General features: G+C 41.9%; 1 protein-coding gene and 1 long non-coding RNA gene across 9 annotated transcripts in view; both read left to right on the forward strand.

Annotated features, from left to right (window-relative positions):
* Window positions 1-764: 764 nt before the first annotated feature.
* adad1 (adenosine deaminase domain containing 1 (testis-specific)) lies at window positions 765-9,851 on the forward strand. Of its 8 annotated transcripts, XM_020045749.2 has the most exons (14): window positions 877-895; window positions 1,011-1,069; window positions 1,977-2,158; window positions 2,265-2,405; window positions 2,510-2,677; window positions 4,201-4,281; window positions 4,426-4,551; window positions 4,741-4,864; window positions 5,269-5,439; window positions 5,542-5,774; window positions 6,337-6,571; window positions 6,899-7,031; window positions 7,229-7,287; window positions 9,332-9,413. In XM_020045749.2, the coding sequence occupies exons 3-14, from the start codon at window positions 1,984-1,986 to the stop codon at window positions 9,333-9,335; spliced, it is 1,650 nt and encodes a 549-aa protein (XP_019901308.2). In that variant the 5' UTR covers window positions 877-895; window positions 1,011-1,069; window positions 1,977-1,983; the 3' UTR covers window positions 9,336-9,413. The 8 variants fall into 8 exon arrangements, with proteins under 8 accessions (XP_010899054.2, XP_010899036.2, XP_019901308.2 ...); XM_010900718.4 differs by lacking the exon at window positions 7,229-7,287 and having other exon boundaries at window positions 9,332-9,851; XM_010900752.3 differs by lacking the exons at window positions 877-895; window positions 1,011-1,069; window positions 7,229-7,287 and adding an exon at window positions 765-791 and having other exon boundaries at window positions 9,332-9,851.
* Window positions 9,852-12,755: 2,904 nt separating this feature from the next.
* LOC117594376 overlaps window positions 12,756-26,599 on the forward strand; it is a 34,061-nt gene continuing 20,217 nt past the window's right edge. The window contains exon 1 of the long non-coding RNA XR_004575648.1: window positions 12,756-12,863. This is a non-coding gene — a long non-coding RNA (uncharacterized LOC117594376). The remainder of the gene's footprint in view (window positions 12,864-26,599) is intronic.

Here is a 26,599-nt window from a genome sequence, read left to right on the forward strand (position 1 = left end):
TGAAGATTAATTTGCCCCCCCCCCCCCAAAAAAAAACTCACAAACAGAATTTTATCACTTTAAATTAGATGTATTTTCATACATGAAAGAGCTTGGCTTGTGGGGCCATTTCATGATGTGACTCCAAAAGACAAGTTCACAAAAGATGACATAAGAGGGTTTCAGATAATTTATGTGGACCACATCACATTAGTAGATTTGATAAAAAGGTTGTAACATGTTTTTTAAAGGGCTGTAGATAACTAATCTCTGGATAACTAGGCCAGTTCAACTTTTACATTTCAATCCCCTAATCAGGAACTTATTAAGACCTAGGACACCAGGTGGGTGAATTTAGAACAGAAAACCAGCAGGCTACGGACCTTACAGGGTAAGAGTTAAATAACCCTGATTTAGAGTATTAAACAGAGCGGTCATAAGGGTATTCGTTTAATAATGTGCAAGTACTGCCCTCTAGTGTCGGAGTTGTAACTTACCGCACTGCTGCTTTGTCACCAGCAACAAACATCAGATGCGAGACTCAATGATACCAAATTATTTACATGTCTGGTATGTAATCGTGTACCCGGTAAATCATCAAATCTATGAATATTTTCTGTGCGTAGATCGTGTAATTTGATTATTGGAATTATTTCCCCTGTAAGTATTAAATAGTAAATTATTAGTAAAGACAAAATTGCTTCCTTGCATATCTGCGGGTAATTGGGCAGTTTACAGTCAATGAGATCTGGCAACCCTGCATCCAATACGTTTTGAGGAGGAAGCATAAGACTCAAGCGAGAAAAATCGAAGTGAGAATTTTTCAGGCAGTATAGGCTACTCTAGGTTGTTGTGTATTCTTTCTATATTCAGACTTTTTATACTTTTTTTAACAATAACACCCTCTACCGTACAGGTACTAAACCATAACCATTGATCTATTTTAACGTTAATGCTTAATTCGTCTTTGGTTTATAGTATTTCAATCGGTTTAATGTGAAATATGAACTATGACCTGTCTCACGACACAGCTCCCTCACGCAGTATGTCACACGACACGAAAGCGCAATTGACATATTAGACAAAGTGGGTGAGCGATGTTTTTAACTCTACTGCTCATTTAACGCTAATATAACGTTACTTTGAACACAAAAAAGTGTATTTAGTCACTAGCGGTAAGATGTGATCTATAGGTACGGTAGCTTGGGCCAGATAATTGTACATTGTGTTGCGTTCATGACAATTTTTCTAGTAGTATAGCCTACTAGCTAGCTATCTTTTTATAATCAACACGTCATGCACAGTTTGAAAAATAAGTACTGTAGTGGTTCAGCTTTGTTGTTAAATTCAGTCACATATTGCTGACAATCTACATGTTTTAATCTTCGGTGGTTTGACAACTTCCTGTTCTTGAAACGCACGGTTGATAGTTGCTCGAGTTTGAAATATTCAAATGATGCGGTAGACAAAATTCAGCACACCACACTCCAATAACTTTACAGCAGCATTGAGGAATTGATCTCCGCTAGGTCGCTGGGGTTTTAATGGAGTCTTCGCAGGGTCGGCTATATTTCACAAAAGCAGTGCATTGAGTTACATGTATACTATATGCTTTGATTGTAATTAGGGGCAAGACAACCTGTATCTGATTTCCGAAGGTTTATAGTACCGTTTTAACCATAACACTTGCATTTAAAGCTCCTTGTGTTCAGGTAGGCCTCTTTTAATGTTCTGGAAGCTGGCACTTAGCACACACACAGTACATGCTTTGTGCAACCTCCTCTTGCCAAGATAACAGCACTTCTACTGTAATATTTGATGAGGCAGTTTAACAAATAACAAGGGACCCTTCATCCATGCGGAATCTCTCCTGCGGTCTTGGTCCTCACTGGTTGACTCTCTCTTTCAGCTCACCCTATAGGTGGTTAATGGAGGTTCAGGCCATATATATTCTCGCTAGCTGTCTTGTCAATAATGCAATGCATGTCTATCCACAGGTTCCAAATGGCTTGGGCTCAAGGTGGATCATTTTGTGGTTCCAGAGGGGCCAGCTTTGCACATATCCTCAAGAAAAACAGTTTTTCGCCACCAGGATTGCCTGCCGGATCTGTGGCTCCAGCCGTCTCAGAAGTTAACAACCGCAGCAACCTCCTCGAGCCGGCGTGTCAACCCCCGCCCGGTAGGTCCCTGTTGGATTCCGTGGGCACATTTTGTAATCGGCCTATCCTGCTTCCAAGGTGTGGCATCTGAAGCCGAAATTTGGCGTTTGTCTTCTCCTGCCGCAGGCCGCGACGTCAGGCCGAAAAGCGTTCCCCGTGAGCTGATCGACCGGTACAAGTGCGGCGAGACTCATGCGGTCTCAGCTCTGTACCAGCTGTCGCAGGTGCTGCAGTTCCAGATTGAGTTCAGGGAAACCGTAACCACGGGTGAGTCTCGGACCGTGCCCTTTCCGTTGATGATCCAGCCTCTCGTGCGCATCGGTGTGAAGCGGTCAGTCGTTTCACGCCCGCTTTCGTCGTTGTCTGCCCAGGTAATGTCACCAGTTTCTACTTTGCCTTCTGTGCGATGATCGACGGGGTGAGGTACAAGACTGGCATGGGGGCCACAAAGAAGGCGGCCAAGGCCCAAGCGGCCCAGCTTGCCCTTGAGGACCTGCTGCCCACCTTGGATGGCGGTTCTCTGCTTCCGGAGGCAGGAGGTGAATTAGCCGTTTCAACCAGTTCTTTGAAATGTCTGAGATTGGAAATGGAATTTGTGTCTATTTCAAATGGGTTTACAATGTTTTTTGTTTTTGTTTTTTTGTGAGGCACTGACGAATGTGCATACTTCTGTAGTTTCTCTTCTGAGTACCGATTTCATAGAGGAAACAAACACACGGAAGTGGTTAAACCAGGTCTTTTCAATCATTCTTGTAGACCGATCATAAACCTTATATCCAGCGCAGCGGATTTATTCCAAATATTATTTTTATTTTACCCTCATCTTCCTCTCCCCAGTTTGTGAGGCCCCGTTGTTGGTTACGGCCAACCCTCATCGCGGCATCTCCCAGCGGTCTCTGGAAAATCAACCAAAACTCGTCCATGTGTACAAATCCTGTGAAGCCATCCTGATCGTAATCGTGCTACTTGCTCAACCGGCAGGTTTTTGCCAAAACCTGCGAGCTTTTGGGAGTTTGAATCTGGCAGCTGAACACAGTTGTGTTTGCAGGCGCCCAACCCACCACAAAAGATATGTCCCCACCATCAAGACTGGGCCGTTTCACAACACCCCTACGAGTGTTCCAACGAACGCAATCGCAATCGCACTGAACAAAAACACATGCACCATATCACCTGCCCTGCCCATGTTCAACAAGCTGGAATAAAAGATTCCGGAAACATCCTGCTTATTTCTCACCTTTTATACACAACAATTGTTTACAGGCCTTTTAGTGAGCATTTCTTTTTTGCAACAAAACCCCATCCCCCTGACGGGTGTGACATCCAGAAGCCGATGATACAGCATTACCCAGGTGTCAGAAACCTCTTTGTGCTCGTACGAAATGACTGCCGTTTCCCTCATAACTGATGTCAATGGCCACTGGTGTGCTGAAGATGTGCTCTTGTTGCATTTATTTTTGTTTGTTTTCTAATTCTAACTCCTAATCCTTTGGACCAGAAACCTGATTCTAGTCATCGATTGGATGAACTGGGATCCACATCCCACCCACCCTGCCCAATCCAGCCTTACCCCCCTTACTCCTCCCAATCTGACCTTACACCCCTTACTCCTCCAAATCTGACCTTACACCCCTTACTCCTCCAAATCTGACCTTACACCCCTTACTCCTCCCAATCTGACCTTACACCCCTTACTCCTCCAAATCTGACCTTACACCCCTTACTCCTCCCAATCTGACCTTACACCCCTTACTCCTCCCAATCTGACCTTACACCCCTTACTCCTCCCAATCTGACCTTACACCCCTTACTCCTCCAAATCTGACCTTACACCCCTTACTCCTCCCAATCTGACCTTACACCCCTTACTCCTCCCAATCTGACCTTACATCCCTTACTCCTCCCAATCTGACCTTACACCCCTTACTCCTCCCAATCTGACCTTACACCCCTTACTCCAGCCTTACACCCCTCCCAACTAGCTAGACAGTGTTCATTTGTGTTGAGAATGTCTAAGCAATGGTTTTAAAACATTCTTTTTTTTGTAACTGTCTCTCTGCAGTTTTAGAGGGTCCTCCACCCTTGCCAGTGAAAGAGAGTCAGTTCATGGGCTCAGAGACCCAACCTCGGAGAGCCATTTATGGCAAGTAATTTAAATGTCTTTTATTATTTAGCTATTTTTTGTATTCTAGTAGCAGATTAAAGCTTGTTGATTTTTGAATTGCATTTAGTGTCGTTTATAGACATTAATCTGTGAGGGCCGTGTCCCCTCCACCCCGTCCTGCAGAGCACAAGAACCCCATCAACGAGCACGTTCCCCAGGCAGTGAGAGAGCTACTCTGCAGGCTGATGGCCGATTACCCAGAGTTCTCAGCATGCAGGAACACGGTGGCAGCGTTTGTCACTCAGACACGTAAGTGGGGAGACTCCCTTCTGACATATCAGGTTAAAAGGCTGCATTTTCGTAATTCATGTTCCATTAAATGATTGATAGTTATTTTCTGTGTGTCTTTATATCCTACCTGCGTGTGTGCATGTATTATTATCTTTTTACTATTATGAGCTTGTTCTGGGGGTTTGTGCCCTGTGTTTTTCCATTCAGCCACTGGATTTGAAGTTGTGGCCCTTGGAACGGGGAATTTCAACACAAAGGAGTGTGCTGCCCCTAATGGACGGGTTCTTCACGACTCTCATGCTGTGGTAACAGCAAGGAGATCATTGATGCGGTACGCTTCTCTGAATCGGTGAACGCGCGGTTGTCAGACGTTACGCATTATTTCAGATCATCCTTAGTCACTCCACCGTCGCCTTGACCGTGTGTTTGGAGTTGTTCTAAAGTGGTCAACGTCTGTCTTGGTATAAGTTTTCTTCTTTTGTCGGGGGGGGTGTAGACTTTATCGACCCAGTGTTCCTTACGCACCCCTCTCCCTGTTCCATATAGTATGAAATATTGATTATATTGTTTAATTCATAAAATGCCTATTATATTGTTGAAATACGATCTTAAAGCACTGACGATTCCGTGCCAACGTTCGTCTTTAATTTTGAATTCCTTTCAGGGTTCCAAATGGAGGTAATTGTTTTGTAGTTGCACCTGATTAATCCTGTTTTTTGGGGGTTTTCTTTTCAGGTATTTGTACAGGCACCTGTTGCTTTTCTTCAGCAAGAATCGCAGCCTTGAGGAAAAGTCCATATTTCAGCAGGACAAGAGCACTATGCTGCTCAGTCTGAAGAGCCACATCTCTCTACATCTCTACATGAACCAGATGCCCAAAGGAGCCGCCCAGATCCCCTCCAATCTGTTAGTGACTGGTACTTCTAAAATCCCCTACGCGCCATCGATATCATTTCAGCCCGTCTGTCCTGAAGATTTTACACATATTTATTTTTTTGGTCCCGATAGGCGCTTGAAACCGCTCTCCATCTCCGCCTGGGAGGTCAACAACCAGATAAGCCTGCATGTGACTGTGGAGGGCAAGGTGTTCTCCGTCTTCTCCCCCACCGTCGACCTGGCCGCCTCCAAGTTGGTCAGCATGTCGGCCAGTGACAAGATCACCCAGTGGCAGGTTTTGGGCTTCCAGGGAGCCCTGCTCAGTCACTTTACTGAGCCGATCTACGTCAGCAGCATACTCGTAGGCAAGTCCCTCAGTAAGAGGTCTGGCCTCGGCCTGAAAAGCAGCGTATCAGTCACATTTCATCATGCAGAATAACCTCTAGAGTTTATAATAAAAAAAGGCCAAGATATGCGGATGCTACAAGGGGCTAAGCAACAGGAAGCACCGCTACCACGTTTTCCAGAAATTGTTTTCCAGAAATTGTTTTCCAGAAATTGTTTTCCAGAAATTGTTTTCCAGAAATTGTTTTCCAGAAATTGTTTTCCAGAAATTGTTTACTAGAAATTGTTTACTAGAAATCGTTTTCCAGAAATCGTTTTCCAGACAGCGTTTTCCATGCTTTAGGTGTTTTTCATAGGAGCTCTGGGTCTTTTTTTTGTTTTTTTGGCACAACACACCTGTTTTCAATTAATTCAACTGATCAGCTTGGATGCACTGAGTTGTATCAGGTAATTTTGTGCTGGACTAAAACCAAACTTAGCCTTTCTGCTCCATTTCTGGAGTCCCCTCAATGCAGATGTCAAGTGTTACATTTCTGTCAAATGGTGTACAATCTAAAAGGCGCCATCGTCTTCAAAATGTAGGCAACGCAAGCCGCGGCGACGTGCGGGGAATGGAGATTGCGGTGAACCAGCGCGTGGACGGCATCACACCCAGTCTGCCCATGTACTACTGTGTTTACCGGCCTCAAATTAGTCTGGTGGCCACTGCCTGCCCGGGCGGGGGTGTCACCCATGAGTTGAGACACAGCCTGAACTGGAGCCAGGGGGACGTCTCCCTGGAGGTGGTGGACAGCCTGGGGGGCAAGACTGTGCAGGAGTAAGTCTGCCCCATGGCATGGTTTTTATACCAAGTCTAAGATTGTTTTTGTTCAAGGCCTTTTTAAACAAAACTGAACTAATCGCACAGCGGTAGTGACCAGGTGTGAGAAGAAATGTCAATACAAAGTAGGGATATTCTTGAGCACCGAGTGGTGCTTACAAATGCGCTTATTTATTAAAAACAAAACGATGCTGTTGTCCGATAAAGAATATCCCTATTTGTTGAAGACATTAAAAGTTGCCCCCCCCCCCCCCAATGGCCCCAGTTTCGCTTGAAAACCCCACCTGAAGGGTCACTTTTGACTGTGTGTCCTGTCTGTGTAAGGTCTCCGTTTAAGAGTGGCCCTGCTATGGCCAGCCGCCTGTGTAAAGCAGCCATGCTGAGTCGCTTTAATCTGGTGGCCAAAGAGGCTCAGAGGCAGGACCTTCTGGCCACCGTCTCCTACCGGGAGTCCAAGGTACGGGCACTTTCCTCCTTGTGTCCTTTCCTTCTAGTCTTTACCCAGCGATTGGGATTTCTATTTAGATGCACATGGAAGCTCTACTCTAAAAAGGTTTTGGAGAAAGATCTGCCCCCAGAAGGCAGAAATTATTTTCAGTTAACTCAGTGGAGCTTGTATTTTAAACTGTCTGAAAGTTGCCTTGGTTCCGATAGGAAAGGAGTGCGGTACCAAAGCTAAGGAAGAACAGCTTCATGCATGCACAGAACATGAGGTTAGATTTTATTCACTCCTTTGGATGCCTGTTCGGTGATAAAAGCCTAGCTCAATGCTGAACATTGAGGGGTGTGCTCTTCACTGTTGCTCAACTGGCGTAGGGCTCCTGGTATCTTGCCTAGTTTGCTTAAAATTTTTTTTATTCATAATCCAAAGTTTGCACTGAATGTGGTTACCTAGTATGGCAGCCTATCTAAGCATGTGCCTGAACACGTCAGCAATCCCCTAGGGCATTGTGGAAAATGCAGGCTGCCAACCCACCTGTTTTGCTGGAAGCATTTAATAAAACCAAAAACTATGAAATGTGAGGTGGGATCCAGCCAGGGAAGCAAACACCAGGATTGGTAACTATCGCTTATGTGGCCATTTACAAATAAAAATGTTTTCACAGCGCTTTGCCCCAAGATAGTTTTGGCATGGCAGACAGACTGCCGGTTAGACAACCGGAACCCTCTGCTCCCACTATTTACAGTGGGGAGAACAAGTATTTGATGCACTGCCGATTTAGCAGGTTTTCCCGCTTACAAAGCATGTAGAAGTCTGTAATTTTTATCATAGGTACTCTTCTTAATGGTTGGTAGGTGATCAAATACTTATGTCATGCAATAAAATGCAAATTAATTATTTAAAAATCATACGATGTGATTTTCAGGACTTTACCAAAGTGGTCAGTTTAGTTGCTGGTCTAAGTAAGCCAAAGCATTGGAGAGTTCCAAGGGAAACATCATTTTTACTTCTCCCACAAAGGCATATGAGCTGAGCCACCTACAAAAAGCTCAGGATCAGCTTTGTCAGTAGGTGTGTCTGAGAGGTCGGGTCGTGGCTTGCCGACTTCCACTATGGCTGCACAGTCGACCGTCACCATCTGTAGGCAAAAGAGCAGCGAGGGTTCAGAACAGCGCATCTCTTTAGTGGAACATGAGACAGTGTCAGGAGAATGTTCTGGTAGTGCAGTAACCTAGCAGGCTGCAAATGTGCTGTCTTAGCCTGAGAAGAGAGTGAACAGCATGTGGAACATGAACAGTGAGAGGGCCCATGGCAACCATGTCTGCACAAGTCAGGGTGGCCGCAGTAGCCACGGCAATTGTCCGTAGGCAGCAGACCAGAGCCCGAGAGACGAGCCAAATGCTTAGAGTGGGACGCCACGGACCGCTACTTCCCTCTGTGGTCCTGCGTCAAAACAGAAGACATGAACCCATTTTTCTCACAGACAAAGAGGTTAAACAGCTTTGCATGATCCAGTAAACGTAAATGGGGAAAGGTAGACCGAGTGTTTGAGACGATCCAGGGAAATCGGTCTGTCTGTGGTCCAAACAAATTTGTCCTTCCCATTTTTTGTCCTTGAATGAGATCCGTCAGAGTCTGTGTAAATTCAACCAAGTCTGGAAGCCAGGCTCTGCAGTAGCCGGCCATACCCGAAAGGCCTTTTGGGCATTTCAATGCGAGTGAGGTGCAAGGAATCAGTGCTCAGGATCGAGCTAAGCTTTTATTACCCGATACTTCTATGGCCTTAAAAGGCGCGATCAAAGTTGTGTTGAACCGAGTGAGCAACAGAAAGGGAACCCGGAAGGTACCTTTTACCAGGGCTATAACCTGCCCCGGACATTAACCATCTAGTGAATCAACCAGTCACATTACATTTTTCCCTTCAGGGCAGATCTGATTCCAGTACGTTAGAGTAAATCTTCCACCCTCCGTAGAGATGGAGGGATTAAGAAATGGGGAGAAAACCTGTTGGAATACAGGACATCTATAAATGGCACACATCTGTCATTGTATTGTAGTCAACGTGGTTGGTACTAATTGTTGGCTTATTCTTCCTGATAACCTTGTCAGTCATTTGATTACGACTCCAACCGGGTCATCAGGCAGAATAAGCTATTGGATCAAAATTGGCTACTTGGTATTTGAAATTACCTCAGTCAGGTTGACGATTCTTGCAAGGAGGGCAGTCAATAGTATTTTTCCCCCCGTTTTTAGTATATTAATGATTTCCTGTTGTGTAGTGTTTATAATAATTGGCTCTTAAATTGGATTTCTAGATGATGGCCAAGCCTTACCAGGAGGCGAAGAGTGTGCTGCGGTCTTACCTAGCTCAGAAGGGCTACGGCTGCTGGGTGGTCAAGCCTCCTGTGAGTGACCACTTCCGCATGTGAGAGGTCCCCAGCTTGAGCTGAAGATCCAACTATGCTTGGGAGAAAATGTTTACATAAAATAATAAAATACCTAGCAGAACAATAGAATGGCCAGATCCTGTATACTGCAAGTCAACTTTCATGGCCTAAAAAGTGTATTATAAAACCAGAAGATCCCAGTTGCAGGGATAAAGTGAGATTGCATTTATTTTGTATTTCCCAATGTTTAGAAGGCAAAAGCCATGTTTTCTGGTCGAATATGGTTTGATTAGTGATTTATTTTTCACAAGTTGGATGATTTATATATTGTGAGTTGAATGACTGAAATAAAGTTTTGTGCAGGAGAATATTATGGAAAAAATTTCTGTGAACGATGCAATTTAAAGTTGAAGGTGAGACCTTTCTTGTGTGTTGTAGGAAGTGACTGTGGGGGGTATTTCAGAAAGCAGGGTTAACATACTCTTGAGTTGAAACCATAACTCTGGGTTGACAGACTCTGAGCTGTCAAAACATTTTTGAGATGACGGTTTCAGAACAGGTGGTAACAATTAGTTCAGTTAAACCTGAGTAAAGCATGTGCACGAGGAGGCAAACAGACCTCATCAATGGAACGCAGATAACGTGAGTCATCATGGCAACAGGAGAAAAAGGTCTCGGACCCTGTACTTCTCCGCAGTGGAATGTTGCTGGTTGAGGAGCCTGAAGGAAAGTGCGTGCTCCGATGCTCCGGTAGTGTCAACCAGATTGCAGTAGTGGTGTGAACAGACCATACCCTACGTGGCTGTAGTCTTTGATTTTCTGTGCATTCCTAAGGTATCGTGAGTGGTAGATGCCTTGCATGGAGGGGTGACGGCAGCTGATGACACGCTCCCCAGACCTCACCACCCTCTGGAGGGACTTGTGATCGGAGTAGCTACTCCGATCAAAAAGTGAAACTTGTATAATGTATAGATTCATTCCACTAAGACTGATATATTTCAAGTGTTTATTTCTTTAAATTTTCATGATTATAACTGACAACTAATGAAAACCCCAAAATCAGTATCTCAGAAAATTTGAATATTGTGAAAAGGTTCAATATTGAAGACACCTGGTGCCACACTCTAATCAGCTAATTAACCCAAAACACCTGCAAAGGCCTTTAAATGTTCTCTCAGTCTAGTTCTGTAGGCAACACACTCATGGGGAAGACTGCTGACTTGACAGCTGTCCAAAAGACGACCATTGACACCTTGCACAAGGAGGGCAAGACACAAAAGGTCATAGCCTAAGAGGCTGGCTGTTCACAGAGCTCTGTGTCCAAGCACATTAATAGAGAGGCGAAGGGAAGGAAAAGATGTGGTAGAAAAAAGTGTACAAGCAATAGGGATAACCGCACCCTGGAGAGGATTGTGAAACTAAACCCATTCAAAAATGTGGGGGAGATTCACAAAGAGTGGACTGCAGCTGGAGTCAGTGCTTCAGGAACCACCACGCACAGACGTATGCAAGACATGGGTCACATCCTTGTGTCAAGCCACTCTTGAACAAGACACAGCGTCAGAAGGGTCTCGCCTGGGCTAAAGACAAAAAGGACTGGACTGCTGCTGAATTATGTTCTCTGATTAAAGTAAATTTTGCATTTCCTTTGGAAATAATGGTCCCAGAGTCTGGAGGAAGAGAGGAGAGGCACAGAATCCACGTTGCTTGAAGTCCAGTGTAAAGTGTCCACCATCAGTGATGGTTTGGGGTGCCATGTCATCTGCTGGTGTTGGTCCACTGTGTTTTCTGAGGTCCAAGGTCAACACAGCTGTCTACCAGGAAGTTTTAGAGCACTTCATGCTTCCTGCTGCTGACCAACTTTATGGAGATACAGATTTCATTTTCCAACAGGACTTGGCACCTGCACACAGTGCCAAAGCTACCAGTACCTGGTTTAAGGACCATGGTATCCCTGTTCTTAATTGGCCAGCAAACTTGCCTGACCTTATCCCTATAGAAAATCTATGGGGTATTGTGAAGAGGAAGATGCGATACGCCAGACCCAACAATGCAGAAGAGCTGAAGGCCACTATAAGAGTAACCTGGGCTCTGACTGAGCGACTCCATGCCACGCCGCATTGCTGCAGTAATTCAGGCAAAAGGAGCCCCAACTAAGTATTGAGTGCTGTACATGCTCATACTTTTCATGTTCATACTTTTCAGTTGGCCAACATTTCTAAAAATATTTGTTTTTTTATTGGTCTTAAGTAATATTCAAATTTTCTGAGATACTGAATTTGGGATTTTCATTAGTTGTCAGTTATAATCATCACAATTAAAAGAAATAACATTTGAAATATATCAGTCTGTGTGTAATGAATGAATATAATATACAAGTTGCACTTTTTGAATGGAATTACTGAAATAAATCAACTTTTTGGTGATATTCTAATTTTATGACCAGCACCTGTATGCTCAGCGTCACAAATGATATACATAAAACTGCAACACAAGAAATTGTCCCGAGCTGAGAGCATGTCCACCATGTATCACAGGAACGATATGAGGCCTGAGAACATTTTTATATCGATAAATGATCGATTGTGCAGAAAAATTTTCATTCTCAAACAGATAATCATTTGGTAATGATAAAACATCCAAGCGGGGTCTGATCACTCACGACAGAGATTTCGGCGGAGTATCTGGTTTTTCTACTGGCTCTTCGAGAAAAGGACACACGTTGTCTGACACATTCAGATGGCAGGTTTCAGTGAACGAGCAAGACAAACTCAGGTTTTGTTGGATAAAACCTGCTAGTGAGCAAGTTAGCTTCACAGAGTATGTTGCCATAGTAACTGACTCAGAGAAACGCTGAACTGGATCTTTGAAACTGTAAACCCAGAGTTTTCACCAACTCTCAGTCAACTAACTCTAGGTTTTCACTAAAACCTGCTTTCTGAAATACCCCCAATATGAATAGATCCAGTCAACTTAAATATCCTGACTGATCTGAATCCAAGTAACAGTAAGTCAGCAGGCAAAGCATCCAGAGCAATTAAGCATTATCCTCTTGTATTTAAGCTACGGATCTGCTATATCTTTTTTAACAATCTGCATAAAACCTGAAATGGCACTGGCCGGATCAAGTCGTAAGCGTGCGAATGTTATTTTTATTAAGCCGTGTTGTGTTCATAGAGAAGTGTGCAGTTTGTATACAATACGCAGAGTGAGGTGCTCTCTGTGGTTTTCACAAGCTGATCCCACCATCTGTGAGCTAGTCTTTACTATGGAGACACATACACACAGGAAATGCTATGGTTTCCTGTGCCAGTGATGCAGTGTGTCACCTCACTCATTCTTTTAATTTCTACACAGCCCCGTCAGTGCTAACCTGGCTCATTTTCTTTGCATTCTTGTACACCGGAAGAGTCCCCGAAATGTTGATGGACCCCAAACCTCAGGACCAAACATCTGAATAGTATGTAAATGTGATGTTTGTGACATGCCTGCGTCGGGTTATTGCAGAAAGCCTGCGGCCGATCTTTGTAAATGCTCTGCTCGGTTTCTGATCTGTAAAGCAGAACTGCAAATGAATATGTACTTATTTTAATACATTGCCATTGAACATTTTGTTTTTCGAAATGATCTTTGCAATACGTGGTATAACGGAGTTCGATTATAGTTTCCTTGGGTAGTAAAAAGCATGTGTTTCATGAAAATCTATATTTCTTTGGTGGATCCAGATCAGCGTAAAATGGCCAATCGATGACAAACTGTTGTTTCTGCATTGATCGTTGCTTCTCCCCTCCACCGTGTCCAACAACTTTGATTTAGAAGGCTGGATTTTCTAACATCCTTAAAAACATTTTGTTTTTAAATGTTTTATGCCAGTGCCAAGAAATCACACTTTTACCAAATGTTCTTAAGTGCAGTCTTCTTATTGACATTGCATGATGGTTGCTGACGGGTGGTATTTACGTAGCGAGGGATCCAGTCTATTGGTGCCAAAGTTATACTTGAGTGTGTTTGCAAATATTTGCTCTGGCTGGTTACTAGGTCTTCAGCCTTCATGGAACAACCCAGACTATCATTAGTTAAGGTGTCAGGCATCTGAAGCCTTTCAAGCATTCACAAAATAGTGATAAAAAAAATACTCTTTAGGTTTAACACAATGCAAATTAGGGACGTTTGCTGGTCAGCAACAAATATCAGCATTTAATGTTTCAAGTTGTTGTTTTTTCCCCACACAGTATTCATCACTACTCAGCCGGCCTGCAATTTAAAGCAGTAAATGTAATAGCCCTCACTGGATTCGAACCTGGGTCTCCCATTTTATGTAGCCTATATTAGCCTAACCCAAAAATCATATGTGGATGAGTACTTCGGAAATCCACCAGAAGTAGTCGCAATTCAGTTTTATTTTAGGCGTACTATAATGTATCTGCTGAAGGTACATTTTTTTCTGTCCTGACCCAAAAACCATGCACAGACACGTATTTCGAAAATCCAGAACAGTTTTATTTTAACCGTACTATAACGGAGCTATTGAAGGTTGTAGCCAGCAAGGTTTTTATCCATCCGGAACAGATTCTAACGCATTTTGCTTTGACTGTAACAAGATTCGAACGCGGGCCCTATTGTTAGCAGGTCCGCATCTCTAAACACTACGCTATTTAACAAGGGGTAGTCAGTCAGTCACACAGTAAGAGACATTCCCTCTTCTTGGCCGGTTCCGCTTACACGGTTTCAGCAAAAAGTGAGACTAGGCACCAATCCATCATCTTTGGGACCGCTCTTCATAGTGGGAGTAATACTCAGTTTGCCTACAAACTAAATGTGGCCAGTAGGCGTGATTGATTGGTTTGCATCTTACAATATACTTCCATCTGGTGCCTTCAGGATGGCGAAAACAATGTACTAATACAGTTTGCCCACAAACAGTGGTCATAGGCTTGTTGTAGGGGCTCGACCAGCTGCCTCAACACCAGCTATGGGCTTCATTGAATGGTTTGCATCTAACATTATACTTCCTTTTGGTGCCTTACTGTTTCTCAAAGGCAATGGTATTATCTAGGATGGCAGAAGCAGTGTACTAGTTGGACCTTGCTTTTGCTAATTTAAAAATCCAAACTTTGTTGTCCAGTAGAATTCTATAAAATGGGATGTGAAATGGGAACATTAGTTTGTATGAGATGTACTCACTGTTAAGTGTGCCCAAGGGGGCGTGTGAGATGGGAACATACAGAAGGACAGAGGAAGATAGGTGTGGTGCCAATGGCCAAGCCAGCATGACTACCAACCCATTACAATGCCTGTTTTTGTAATGTAATGTAGCCTAGTGGTTTCCCAAACCTCCTCGTGCCCCCTAGATATTTTTGGAGATCAACAGCAGACTGGCACCACTGAGTGCTTCTGTTTGACATCAGTCGTCTTCATATATAACAACTTTCAACACACTGCGGACTTCCTCGCTGATTCTCATTCAGTTTATTTTATGAATTCGAGGATGGTTGGGTTTTTGTTAAATTGTTATTTTATGACTTCAAATGCACAATTATGACTTTGTGGTATGGGATGTTCCCATCGCTGGAGTGCATATCAGACAGTCTGTCCCTCAGCTGAATCTGAATTGCACCTGGATACATGGGTTTAAAGTGTTAGTTTAAACCTATAGTGCCTGTACATAGTAGTCTGTTGTTCCTTTCGTTTTTGTCAGGGTCTTTTGTTGTCTCCAAACTTGTGGAAAAACATTTTGTGGTCTGACTAAACTAAAATAGAACATTTTGAAAGGAAAATAATAGGAGCAATTAGTTAATGGAACTGTATAACTAAACACTGCTGAAATACAGCTATGGCTTATTTTCTTTGGGTGCTGTGAATCACAACTTTCATGTGCTCATACTTGGCATCGATAGCCCTGGATCTCAAATTGACCAAAAAAATGTTATCGAAAAATAGTCCCTGATCTATTCATCTATTATTCCGATTGCGCATTCTGACAATGTAGACGTGTAGGCCACTAGCATGTACATAAACATTTTCAAAACCAAGTACTTTCTGTCCCCCCAATATAACAGACACAAGGGGTTGGCCACAATGGGAATCATGTCTGATTTTATTATTTGATTCCCAAATGACCCTCTTCCAAACTGATCTGATTCCTCTTCAGAATCTGTATGAATATTGTGCTTGTTACTGCTGAGATGGATGTATAGATAAACAGGATATACAATTCGCTTGATGTGGTTGCACACTGTGTTTTTGACCCGCCTCTCATTTGGGAGTGTAGATTTAGGTCATACAGCCCATATCTGAAATAATAAATTTCAAGCACTCATTCTTGTGGTTCAGCAATAAAACAAATGTAATACATTAAAAAATAAATTGGAAAATAAAAACAGTTCATGTTCCGGTGAGTGGGTGGCCAAGTTAGTTTCAGTTCAATACAAGGACGGGCATTAGAATGAAGTCAAACCGCTTTGCTCGCAGAGCTTGAAATCTTTTGAAGTGGTTTGCACATTACTGGAAGGCAGCTACTTTTGGGCTGTGTTGAGTGTGAAAGACTGTTTTCAGTGTATCTAAGGACCTGACACACATTGCTTATTAATAGCAATTCTTCCCTTGAGGCCATTCGTTGTAGATCAGTCCACCGTTCGAAATCAATCACAATCGTCCAGGCCGGAGGTTTCAAAAGGCAGTTCCTCTGTAGTGCCGTTTCTTGGCCGGGTATGAGCTCATTTTCCACCCGTGGACTTTAATGGTTTATTAGCTACAACTAACAGGTTCTTTCCCCCTCCCACGGAGGTCATATATAGGAACCCACCTCCCATTGCTGACACGTTCACCTCCCATTTACACTCGATTTAGCGCCGACACGCAATGACTCGCCCAAACCACATTGACCGCGCAGGACCCGGTCAGATGTTGTCATTCGGTTTAAAAGCACTGTAGCAGAGGAATGGATGTCAAGCTGACATTAACTTAGACGCTTCCGACTCAGATCCTGACAGCTAATTTTTCCCCACACGGGCTGAGAACCGGTGTGTATTTTGTGCAGTGAGGTATTGCCATGAACCTCCTGTGTAGGAACCCACCTACTTATTGGTGATGAGGATTTCCGACTCAGACGAAACAGCGTCCGACTGGAACCCAAATTTCACATAGGCCTGCAGCTAGTGGGAAAATAAATGTACATTTTCCCCTTTTTGCTTCATTCATGTTTGCAATGTTGTCAGCCTAAAAATAAACCCACAGCCTTGTTTATTTTGAAAGGTTGTAAATACATATTTATTAGTTAGTTTTTGTGAACAAAATATAATAAATACAAAATAAATACATAAATAAATAACTTAGTTACAGCTTTTAAAGGGGCTAATGTAAAATACATTCATTTTAAAACAATACATTCACAAATCTGAAAGGCTGGCATTCATTGTAGTACAGACACAGGATTATATGAAAATCAAATTTTTGATCCTACAGTACTAACATCAGTATCTATTCCCTTTGTTATAGTACAAAAACCCCCCACAAATTTCTTATATAGTTCATAGGTCATACAGCCTATATCTTTTCAGTGCAATTACTTTCTGTATGACCTTTCCCATGTAAGTGTTTAGCAATTGAGTGATGCTATGCATTGACATGTGGGTATGGCATGTAGTTGTTTCCAATTCTCTAATATTCACATGTTCAATATTACAATAATCAAAATTGCCAGCATTTTTCAATACCTGCATCTAGAAGAATTTATCCTTGTGAATTTAGAGATTGTGTTAATGATATCATATTCTCTATGAATTTCCCATAAGGCTTTTCAAAGCGCGTGTCCTCACAGATGAAATCTGGACAGTCCAGTGTTGCCTGAGGAGTAGATTACAGGATTTAGTATGATGTAAAGTAAGACTGAGCCGTAAATAAATGTAAAAACAAACTGGTAAAATGCTTGGAATTCATTTGACTAAACAAAACTTACATTTGCAGTGAAGTGTTTTATGTACTCCATTGTGAATTTAATATGTTGGTTATATGTGCATTCCATCTCCACAGTTTTCAGTTCCTCACGGGAACAACTCAGTGCTGCAGCAGTGCACTTGTTGTTCTGCAACAGAGAAAGACAGACAACTGTTTGCCTGGTGCTCTTTGAGCTGCCTTGCTTCCTGTAGTAGTGGTCTTCTGTGTTAGTGTTGAAAGTGTATCTGATGTCAAACATGTTCAGTGAGTCTTACCTTTAATTCATTTGGTGAAGGAGCATAGAAAGTAGAATCTGATGGCTAGAATGTGAAAATAAGTAGATATTTAGTGAATCACAGAAATACAGACATTTGCTATTCAAACTAAACAAACTCCACTTCGTCAAGAACAGACTTACACAAAGGTCTTCTATTTTTAGTTCCTTCAACATTATTTGGAGTGTTTCAAGTTTGGGAGTAGGTTTTCCTTGAAGACAACCTGAGAGAACAAGCAACAAAAAGGCAATCCTGAAAGTATGCTCCATGATGATCTGAAGTGCTGGTTGGTAGTGTCCTGTGAGGTATGGAGTCTGTAAATGTTTGTATGTTGTTCAGATTGGTAACTGTGTTTTATATACTCTGATGTGTGGAAAACCAAAGGGTGGGCTGAATTAGTCTAGATATTACCAAATGTAAGCAGATGTATTTTTCCTCTTGATGACTGTTGGGATTTTTTCTATGCATGATTGATACAAGGTGGTAAAATCCCTTAGGTGACCAATAGTGGCACAGCATTAAACTGCATAGTAGCTACATACCTTTCAAAGTGTAAAATAAGACCTGATACTTGAGCTGATGTGTGACTTTACCTTCAGCTTTTTGGTATTTTGTTATCATTGATGAGTTGTGTTTAAACATGTTTACTCCAAGAAAAGGGAAATCGTTTGTCAATAGATACTTTTTCTGTCTCTGGTTAACTGAAGGTGTGCCAGATGAAAAGACACTACAACAGAGAAACTACAAGCCAACTGTGCAAGCATGTGGCAACATTGTTTGACAATGTAGACACAAGCGTGAACTCTGTTTTTGAATTACTGTCAATTTGTCATACAGTGCTGAGTGCAATGGCAGCATCTTCTTTAGACTAGAAATTAAATATATATGCCCCTTTAATCCATCATCAGCTTACTTCAACTGCCTTAACCCACGAGAAGCAAAACAATTATAGGAAATATTTAGGCATATCTGTTTTAGAGTTTTACCACTTTGCCATGGCCTGACACCCACATTCATTAACAGGTGGGAGCCATTGTCAGTGGCGATGGTTTTTGGTATCAGTGGGCCAAGTGTTACTCAATTGTGTATGATTGAGCCCACCGGGCCACTTATAATGGTAGGTGAGTGCGGCATGGCTGACGCTGGCAGCACTGGAGTGTTTTGTGGCCTGTACCAGACTTGGCTCGGAGGGTGGTGAATGATTGGTGGTCTGTCCGAAGTGTAAATACACAACTGTACAGATACACATGTTCCTGTTCACCTGCCCAGGGGCACGCTAGACAGGCTGACATACAGGGGGTGGACAAAATAACAGAAACACTTTTAGTAGGACGCCAAGTGGTGTTTGGGGTCACTTAGAAATATATTTTTTCTCTGGAAAAAAAAGCTGATGTCCATTAAAATAACATCAAATTGACCAGAAATACAGTTTAGCCATTGTTAATTTTTTGAATGAATATGGTAGCTGAAATGGCTGATTTTAAAGGGAACATGTATGTGGGTGTACAGAGGCCCCTTATCAGCAATCATCACTCCTGTGTTCCAATGGCATGTTGTGTTTACAAATCCGAGTTTATAATGCATAAAGGCTTATTGATCGTTAAAAAACCTTTTTGTAATTGTTATCATAGCTGAAAACTGTTTTGCTGATTACAGAAGCAATACATTTGGCCTTTAGACTAGTTGAGTAACTGGAGCATCAACAACTGTGGGTTCAATAACAGGGTCAAAATGTCCAGAAACAAATAACTTTCTTAAACTCATCAGTCTATTCTTGTTCTGAGAAAGTAAGGCTATTCCATGCTAAAAATTGTCAAGAAACCGAAGATCTTGTACAACGCTGTGTACTCCTCCCTTCACAGAACAGCACAAACTTGCTCTAACAAGAATAGAAAGAGGAGTGGGAGGCCCTGGCGCGCAACTGAGCAAGAGGTCAAGGACATTATTTGAGAATCCAATGCCTCACAGGTCCTCAACTGGCAGCTTCATTAATCAGGACCCGCAAAAAACACCAGTCTCAACATCAACAGTGAAGAGGCGACTTTGTGATTGGATCGGATCACAAAGAGAAAACAAGTGACGCTGACCAAATGAAAAGATGCTGGAGGAGTGCTTAACACCATCTGCCAAGCATGGTGGAGGCAATGTAATGGTCTGGGTGTGCTTTGGTGGTGGTAACGTGGGAGATTTGTACAGGGTAAAAGGGATCATGAAGAAGGAAGGCTGTGACTCAATTTCATAGCATCAAGCAATACCTTGTGGACGGTGCAAGATTGGAGCCAATTTCCTCATACAACGTTGTCTGTAATGGAGTGGCCAGCACAGCCACCAGATCTCAACCCTATTGTCTGTAATGGAGTGGCCAGCACAGCCACCAGATATCTACCCTATTGAGCTGTTGTGGGAGCAGCTTGACAAAATGGTACATAATTAGTGCCTATCAAGCCAATCCGACTTGTGTGAGGTGTTTCAGGAAGCATGACTTGAAATCTCTTCAGATTACCTCGAAACATTGAAAACTAGAATGCCAAAGGTCTGCAAGACTGTACTTGCTGCAAATTAAGGATTCTTTAACGAAAGCAAAGTTTGAAGGAAACCATTTTTTTAATTAAACATCATTATTTCTAACCTTGTTAATCACTATTTCTTATCCACATTTGCTATATTTCCTAATCAAACTCATTTATGTATGTTTTTATGGAAAATAAGGATTTACGGACACAAGATTGTTGGTTAATACCCTAAAAGCACGGCATCAAACAGAATTGAATGAGCACCTCTGTGACACAGTCTCAACAAAACGCTATGTCGTGAACTTCACAAATTGGGAATTTATGACAGGTCTGCCATTTGGAAACAGTTTGTGTCAAAGGCCAATGCACAAAGATGCATAATTTGGTGTAAGGCCAACAAAACCTGGACACCTGAGCAATGGAAAAAGGTCTGATCAGTTGTCTTTCACTCTATTTCCTACATCCGGATGGTTGTATATTTGGGAAAGCGGAAGGACGGTTGAAGCCACTAAGCACGATAATTGATGAGTACCACAGTAAGAAGTGAAGACAGAACACCATTATACCCTGGATGGAGCAAATCTAGGGAGCAAAAATGGTCGCCAGGATGCAGCAGATTGTGTTGTTGTTGGACTGCAGGAGAGAAATGCCCTCAGCTAAGAGGCGAAATTGAACAAACCTGATGGCCATGGTGGATAAGACACATTTACTCAGCTGAGGGTGATGTGGTGTTTTGTCAGTGCTGTGCAAGGTTTGTCAGTGGCTCTCATCATAGATCCTGGTGGGGAATGAATGACATTGTTGTGAAGGCACCTAGGCAGCTGAACAAGTTGAGGCCCAGAAGGTTGGATCCATGCAAGACGCATGGAAATGAATTGCTTGCAGAGCTATATCACGCTCTATTTGACAGTTTTCACAGAGTTGGCATGAGCCAAGTGGTGTTAAACCCTGAGCGTGAGTGACTGGAGATAAGAGGCTAGCTTTGCAGCACATTCTACCGCAATTTAATTGGCAGCTGGGGTTCTTTGCCAGTGACAAATATTTAGTTTAGTTAGTGTTTTACGTACTTTCTAAAACATGTATGCTCAGTGAGTTCGTTAGGTAAGCAGAACCCTAACCAGTTATGCATAAAATGCATCACAGATCACACAGTCACCTGTTTTCCTTTGATGCATTGTTTTAGCATTACTTGTTTGTAATCACAAAAAAATGCAGTCAATTTACGTTTTAAAAGTCTGACGGATATAAAACGTATTTTATTATCACATGGTCTGACGTCATGAATACCATGTCACTGTATGGTAGGTGTCTCTAAACCTTCCTGTTGATGAGTGCTACGTTAAAAAAAATTCAAGGCAAATAATTTTTTTTGCCTTTCAATTAGTTGCTGTATTCTCTTTTCACACCTGCAACTTTCTTCAGGAACTTATTGTACAAGGTACTCTTCTGTTATCTGTCAAGGCATCAGGTACAGTTAGGGTTCATATACAACTCTATAAAATGTTATAGGATTCGAATTTGAAGGGTTTTCTCAATAGTATTTTCCCTGGTATAGGATATATATATATATATATATTATTTTCTTTAAATGGTAATTATTCATACAGGAAAAATTCTTTATCTAAATGATACTGATCTGGAAAAATATTTTTTTTAGGAATTTCCCTCTAATAGCCCGTCTTGCAAAATGCAGCCAGCAAAAGTTTCTGACAACCCACAAGACACTGTTTTGTATTAGCGTCTGAATGATAAGAACCCACACAGACTGGCAACATACTGTTAATTAATACACATATGTTACGGACGTTCTGGCGTTTTAGGCAAATAATGGCTCTACAAAGGTGGGTTAATGTCGTTGTTGCGTTGATTTCGATAGTAAGTGTGGTGTCTGATGCTTGTGACAATTATGAAAGTTTGCAGTAGAACCCGTGACAACTGCATGTATGTATGAGTACCTGAGAAACAATCCTATTCATGGTCTGTGACCTACAAGTAGCTCGCAATCGACTTGTCTAAGGCCCTTGTTGTGTCCACTGTGTTCCAATTTAAGTGCTGCCTTTTCAACCAGTTTGCAGCTTCAAGTGTAAAGGACTATGTAATGGACAATCATTTCTAAACTGCTGGCGCAAGTCAACGTTAGCTAATGAACATGCCATCTTTTCTGTTCAGTGGAAAGTAACATTATGTTGGAGAGAGAAAATTACTTTTGTTAAAGGTCTGGAAATCTCTTTCCAGCTGAAAAGTCGCACCTTGCAAAACCAATCAGTGTTTTAGAAGCGAAAACATTGGTGACATCAGATTTTATCCTACAGAGTACACCCCCCTTTCTAGACAACCTAATACACACCTGAACTTCATTCTGATTGTGATTGGTGGTGATCTGCTGAGACTGACATCACTTTTTTTTTTTTTAAGTGTCTTGGAAATCTCAATGGACTTGTGGCTGGAGTGCACCTTATCTTCAAAATGCAAATAATTGTTTTATCACTATTCCCCTGAAAATAAGAGAGGACATTATTATGGCATACAACTGATGTAATGATGTTGGTTAAAATGAAGCAAGCTGTTCATCCACTCATGTCTGATGGGTAGAGATTTGTTGGTACCTATCACTATTTGTGACCCTGTCTGACCCCATGACACGATGGAGTTAATATCAAGTGTTGTCGGAAGAACCATTGAGGTGATTTAGCAAATGTTGCTGCTCTTGTAACACAAGAAAATATATGTTTACGACCATTTTGGTCCCTGATCTCACATTTGTCTGGGATATGGAAAACTAGCTACATATTTGTGAAAGTCTGCATTGTACTCTCAAATCCTTATATGGTGTTTTTGGCTGTTGCACCAAAAACAGATCATTCCTCTTGGCTTACATTACCTTTCATTGCCTAATGACGATATCAAATTCTTTGCATCAATTTAAGTTGTCTTTACTATCTTCTCACTCTGTATTACCTTTTCAATATGTGGTTAATTTTTTTAATATGCTGGCATAATAGGGTGAGAGAGTAAAGAGACAGATAGCGTAACTCATTATTTGGAAGGAATGCACCATCTTCACACCTACAATGAACTTTGTGGAAAAGGGGTTTCCCCTGAACAGACCTTGTCAGTTGGGAAACCCATTTACAGATGTGGTGGTGACGTTTGGCTATGCAAACCTGCTACTAAATGTCTTGGTCAGTGTCATCATTGAACAATCCCTGTGCATGAGCAATTTTGAACAGCTCACTTGACTGCTAATAGGTTATACAGTGGGGTAGATTTATTTGACCGGTGCCAAATTGCCACTGCCTGAAATTATTTATTAAACAAGCACATACATTTTGCTTCCACAATGTGTAGAAGCTCCTTCTCAATACGTAGACGGGAGCTATTCATTGGTTGTGAAGAGAAACCAATAGAGTAACGTTTATCACTGGGGAAAACTGAGTGAATCAGGCATTAAGCTTCTCTCGTATAGGAGCTTGTTGTTCACTCCATTCATTGGTTTAATACATTTTTTAAGGCGTTAAGCAGTTAGCTACAGATATACATGAATAGATTGACTTGGCCGGATTTGATGTAAGCAAGCTGTTGCTGGTAGTCAGTTAGCAAAAGGTGCAGAAACTAAGGGTCTGTTCTGAATTATTCAACATGGGCATGTACGGTGGGGAGAACAAGTATTTGACACACTGCCGATTTTGCAGGTTTTCCCAAATTAATTAATTATTTAAAAATCATACAATGTGATTTTCTGGATTTTTGTTTTAGATTCCGTCTCTCACAGTTGGAGTGTACCTAGGAAAAAATGACAGACCTCTACATGCTTTGTAAGTAGGAAAACCTGCAAAATAGGCAGTGTATCAAATACTTGTTCTCCCCACTGTATTTGTTAGATATGATAGTAATTTCTGTCTGGATTTGTAAAGGTGGGGAAATTCTATCCATTGTAATGAATACATAACATCTGGAAGTATCGCTCCTGTTTCCATGAGAGCATGCATACTAACCTGAAAACACTTTCATTTCAGTTAGGTATTTATAAATTGATTGGAGGATCTGTAGGCCTTTTTTCAGTTTTAACATGAATGATTGTGCCAAAAGCCCTCATATTTGTTGTGGCTGTTGGTCACAGCCGCTTCAATCCCCCAAGACAGAATATTTGACTAAACTGTCTACCTTATGCAGCTTTGATCAACAAAAGTAGTGAAAAAAAACTGTTCTTGTTGCTGATTTAGGATGCATCTCTAGCCTGCAATGTTAGTTTGATTAGGTTCTATCTTTTACATTGCCTCTATGCAGATATGTAGAATTATTTAAAATTGTTACAAAAATCTCTGGTCAGATAAAATTTAATTTCAAAAGGTAAAATGCACCCACTCTCATGGTTGAATCTAATCCCTTCGTCTTTATGCTGAGTCATATTTTCCATACACCCACCATAACATGCAAACCATCTCCGGTGTCCACCTTCCGGAATTGTTCATTGTTTTCCATTCACTACCTGACTGGGAGCCTGAAATCTGTCTGCAGTCCCTGATAGACATTTGTCTTTCTTCAGTAGATTGTGTGATTTGTTTAGTTAGTCACATTTGTTGAGGCATTGTGACTGACTATTTAGTATCACCTTGCACAGTCTGTGTTCCTAGTTGAAATAAAGGTTTAATTAATGACAAAAATTTATAATATGAGAACAGTGTGTTATCAGTTGTCACTCACTGTCAAAACATACACTCAGATTACATAGCCTAACAGAGACTTATTCTATTCTTTAATGCAATCAATCGTGTCCACATTTTTCTTTCTCCCTACATCTTTTTACGAGGTTTTAACATTACCTACGATAACTACTGGTGTCCTAATGTATTACATTCCAATGCAGTAATTTACAGTATGTTCTTTTAGGTACATTATACACCACTCAAATTAAGGGAACACGTAATCATCACAGTAGAACACCAAGTTATACCACAACCACACCGCATGAGGTGGTACCTGAGGCGATACCTGAGGCGATACCTGAGGCGATACCTGAGGCGGCACCTGAGGCGGTACCTGAGGCGATACCTGAGGCGATACCTGCAGCCCATTCAGGTTGCACAGGTAGTCCAGCTCCTCCAAGATGGCACGTCCGTACGTGCTGTCGCATGAGGGTTTGCTGTGTCTCCCAGTACAGTCTCAAGAACATGGAGGAGAAGCCAGGAGACAGGCTGTTACACGAGGAGAGCTGAACAGAGCCGCATAAGGACATGAACCCAGCAGCAGGAACGGTGTCTGCTCCTTTTTGCAAGGAGGGACAGGAGGAGCACTGTCAAAGCCCTACAACATTTCAGCCCAGCAACGTACAGCTCAACTGGCATTCACCAGAGAATGCCACCCGAGGGGAACTTTATGCTGCCTGCAACATCATCCAGCATAACCGGTTTGGCGGTGGGTCAGTGATGGTCTGGGTAGGCATATCCTTGGGGGGGGGGGGGTCACACAGACCTCCACATGATAGCCAACGGTACCCTGACTGCTGTTAGGTACCAGGATGAAATCCTCAGAACCATCACAAGACCCTGGGTTCCACCTGCTGCAGGACAATGCCCAGCCTCATGTGTCCAGTGTGGCCACTACTGAGTCACATTATGAGTTGCCGTGATGAAATTCACAAAAGTTGGAACAGCCTGTGATTTGAATTGTTTACTTTGATTTTCAGTGTGAGTTTAAATCCAACCCTAATTTGGTTGGTGATTTTGGTTTCCATTGACTGTTGTTACGTTATTTTGTTCTCAACTAATTAAACAATGTACAGAAAAGATTTTGATCTTTAATAATATATTATATTAATATATTTAGTTCATTGAGGCCTGATGTGGGATTTAAATATTCCTTAAATTTTTTTGAGCAGTGTATTTGCTTTTTGTACTGAGCTTATAGACAGATATTTAAAATTGCACCTAATATCTCACAGTGAAAGTAATCATTTCACACATCAGGGAAAAGCACAAAGCCTAATCACAGATTTTTGTAAAAGTGGAAAATGTTCTGTTATAAAGACCAAAGTTTATTTTCAGAGAAATGCCCTTGAAGTGTTTTGAGTGGGAGTCAGTGCATCATCAAGATGTGGTTTTGTTCAGCCTCTAAGCAGAAATGCATTTCACACTTTCCATGGATCTCCCTACATATAAAAATAGGATATCCAACACTGATGGTGCTGATCATTTTGTTAGAGGGGTTGTCTTTTTGTTAGAATGGTTTTCACCAGACATAGCAGGAATCATGCCCTCCAAAACAAGCTCTGCTTTTGACTAATCTATTCCAAGGTTATATTATAAATAAAAATTACTTGGGAACATTTTTGTTTACTGAATATAAACAGGATACATTTATGATGAGCTGAACTAAACTGTATCTTGAAACAATAGGGCAATAGTGGACCTCAGACTGTAACAAATGGGATTGAACACCTGCTTTTCTCAGGGTCTTCTCAGGCCTTCTATGAT

Source organism: Esox lucius, chromosome 4 (genome assembly GCF_011004845.1).
Source record: "Esox lucius isolate fEsoLuc1 chromosome 4, fEsoLuc1.pri, whole genome shotgun sequence".
Lineage (NCBI taxonomy): Eukaryota > Metazoa > Chordata > Actinopteri > Esociformes > Esocidae > Esox > Esox lucius.

What these genes read in the sequence shown, in the direction of transcription:
- adad1 (XM_010900752.3), top strand. Translation starts at nt 1,984, where the DNA reads ATGGCTTGGGCTCAAGGTGGATCATTTTGTGGTTCCAGAGGGGCCAGC. An exon ending in AGCGTTTGTCACTCAGACAC is followed by an intron (nt 4,552 to 4,740) that starts GTAAGTGGGGAG and finishes TTTTCCATTCAG; the next exon opens with CCACTGGATTTGAAGTTGTG. An exon ending in GCAAGGAGATCATTGATGCG is followed by an intron (nt 4,865 to 5,268) that starts GTACGCTTCTCT and finishes TTTTCTTTTCAG; the next exon opens with GTATTTGTACAGGCACCTGT.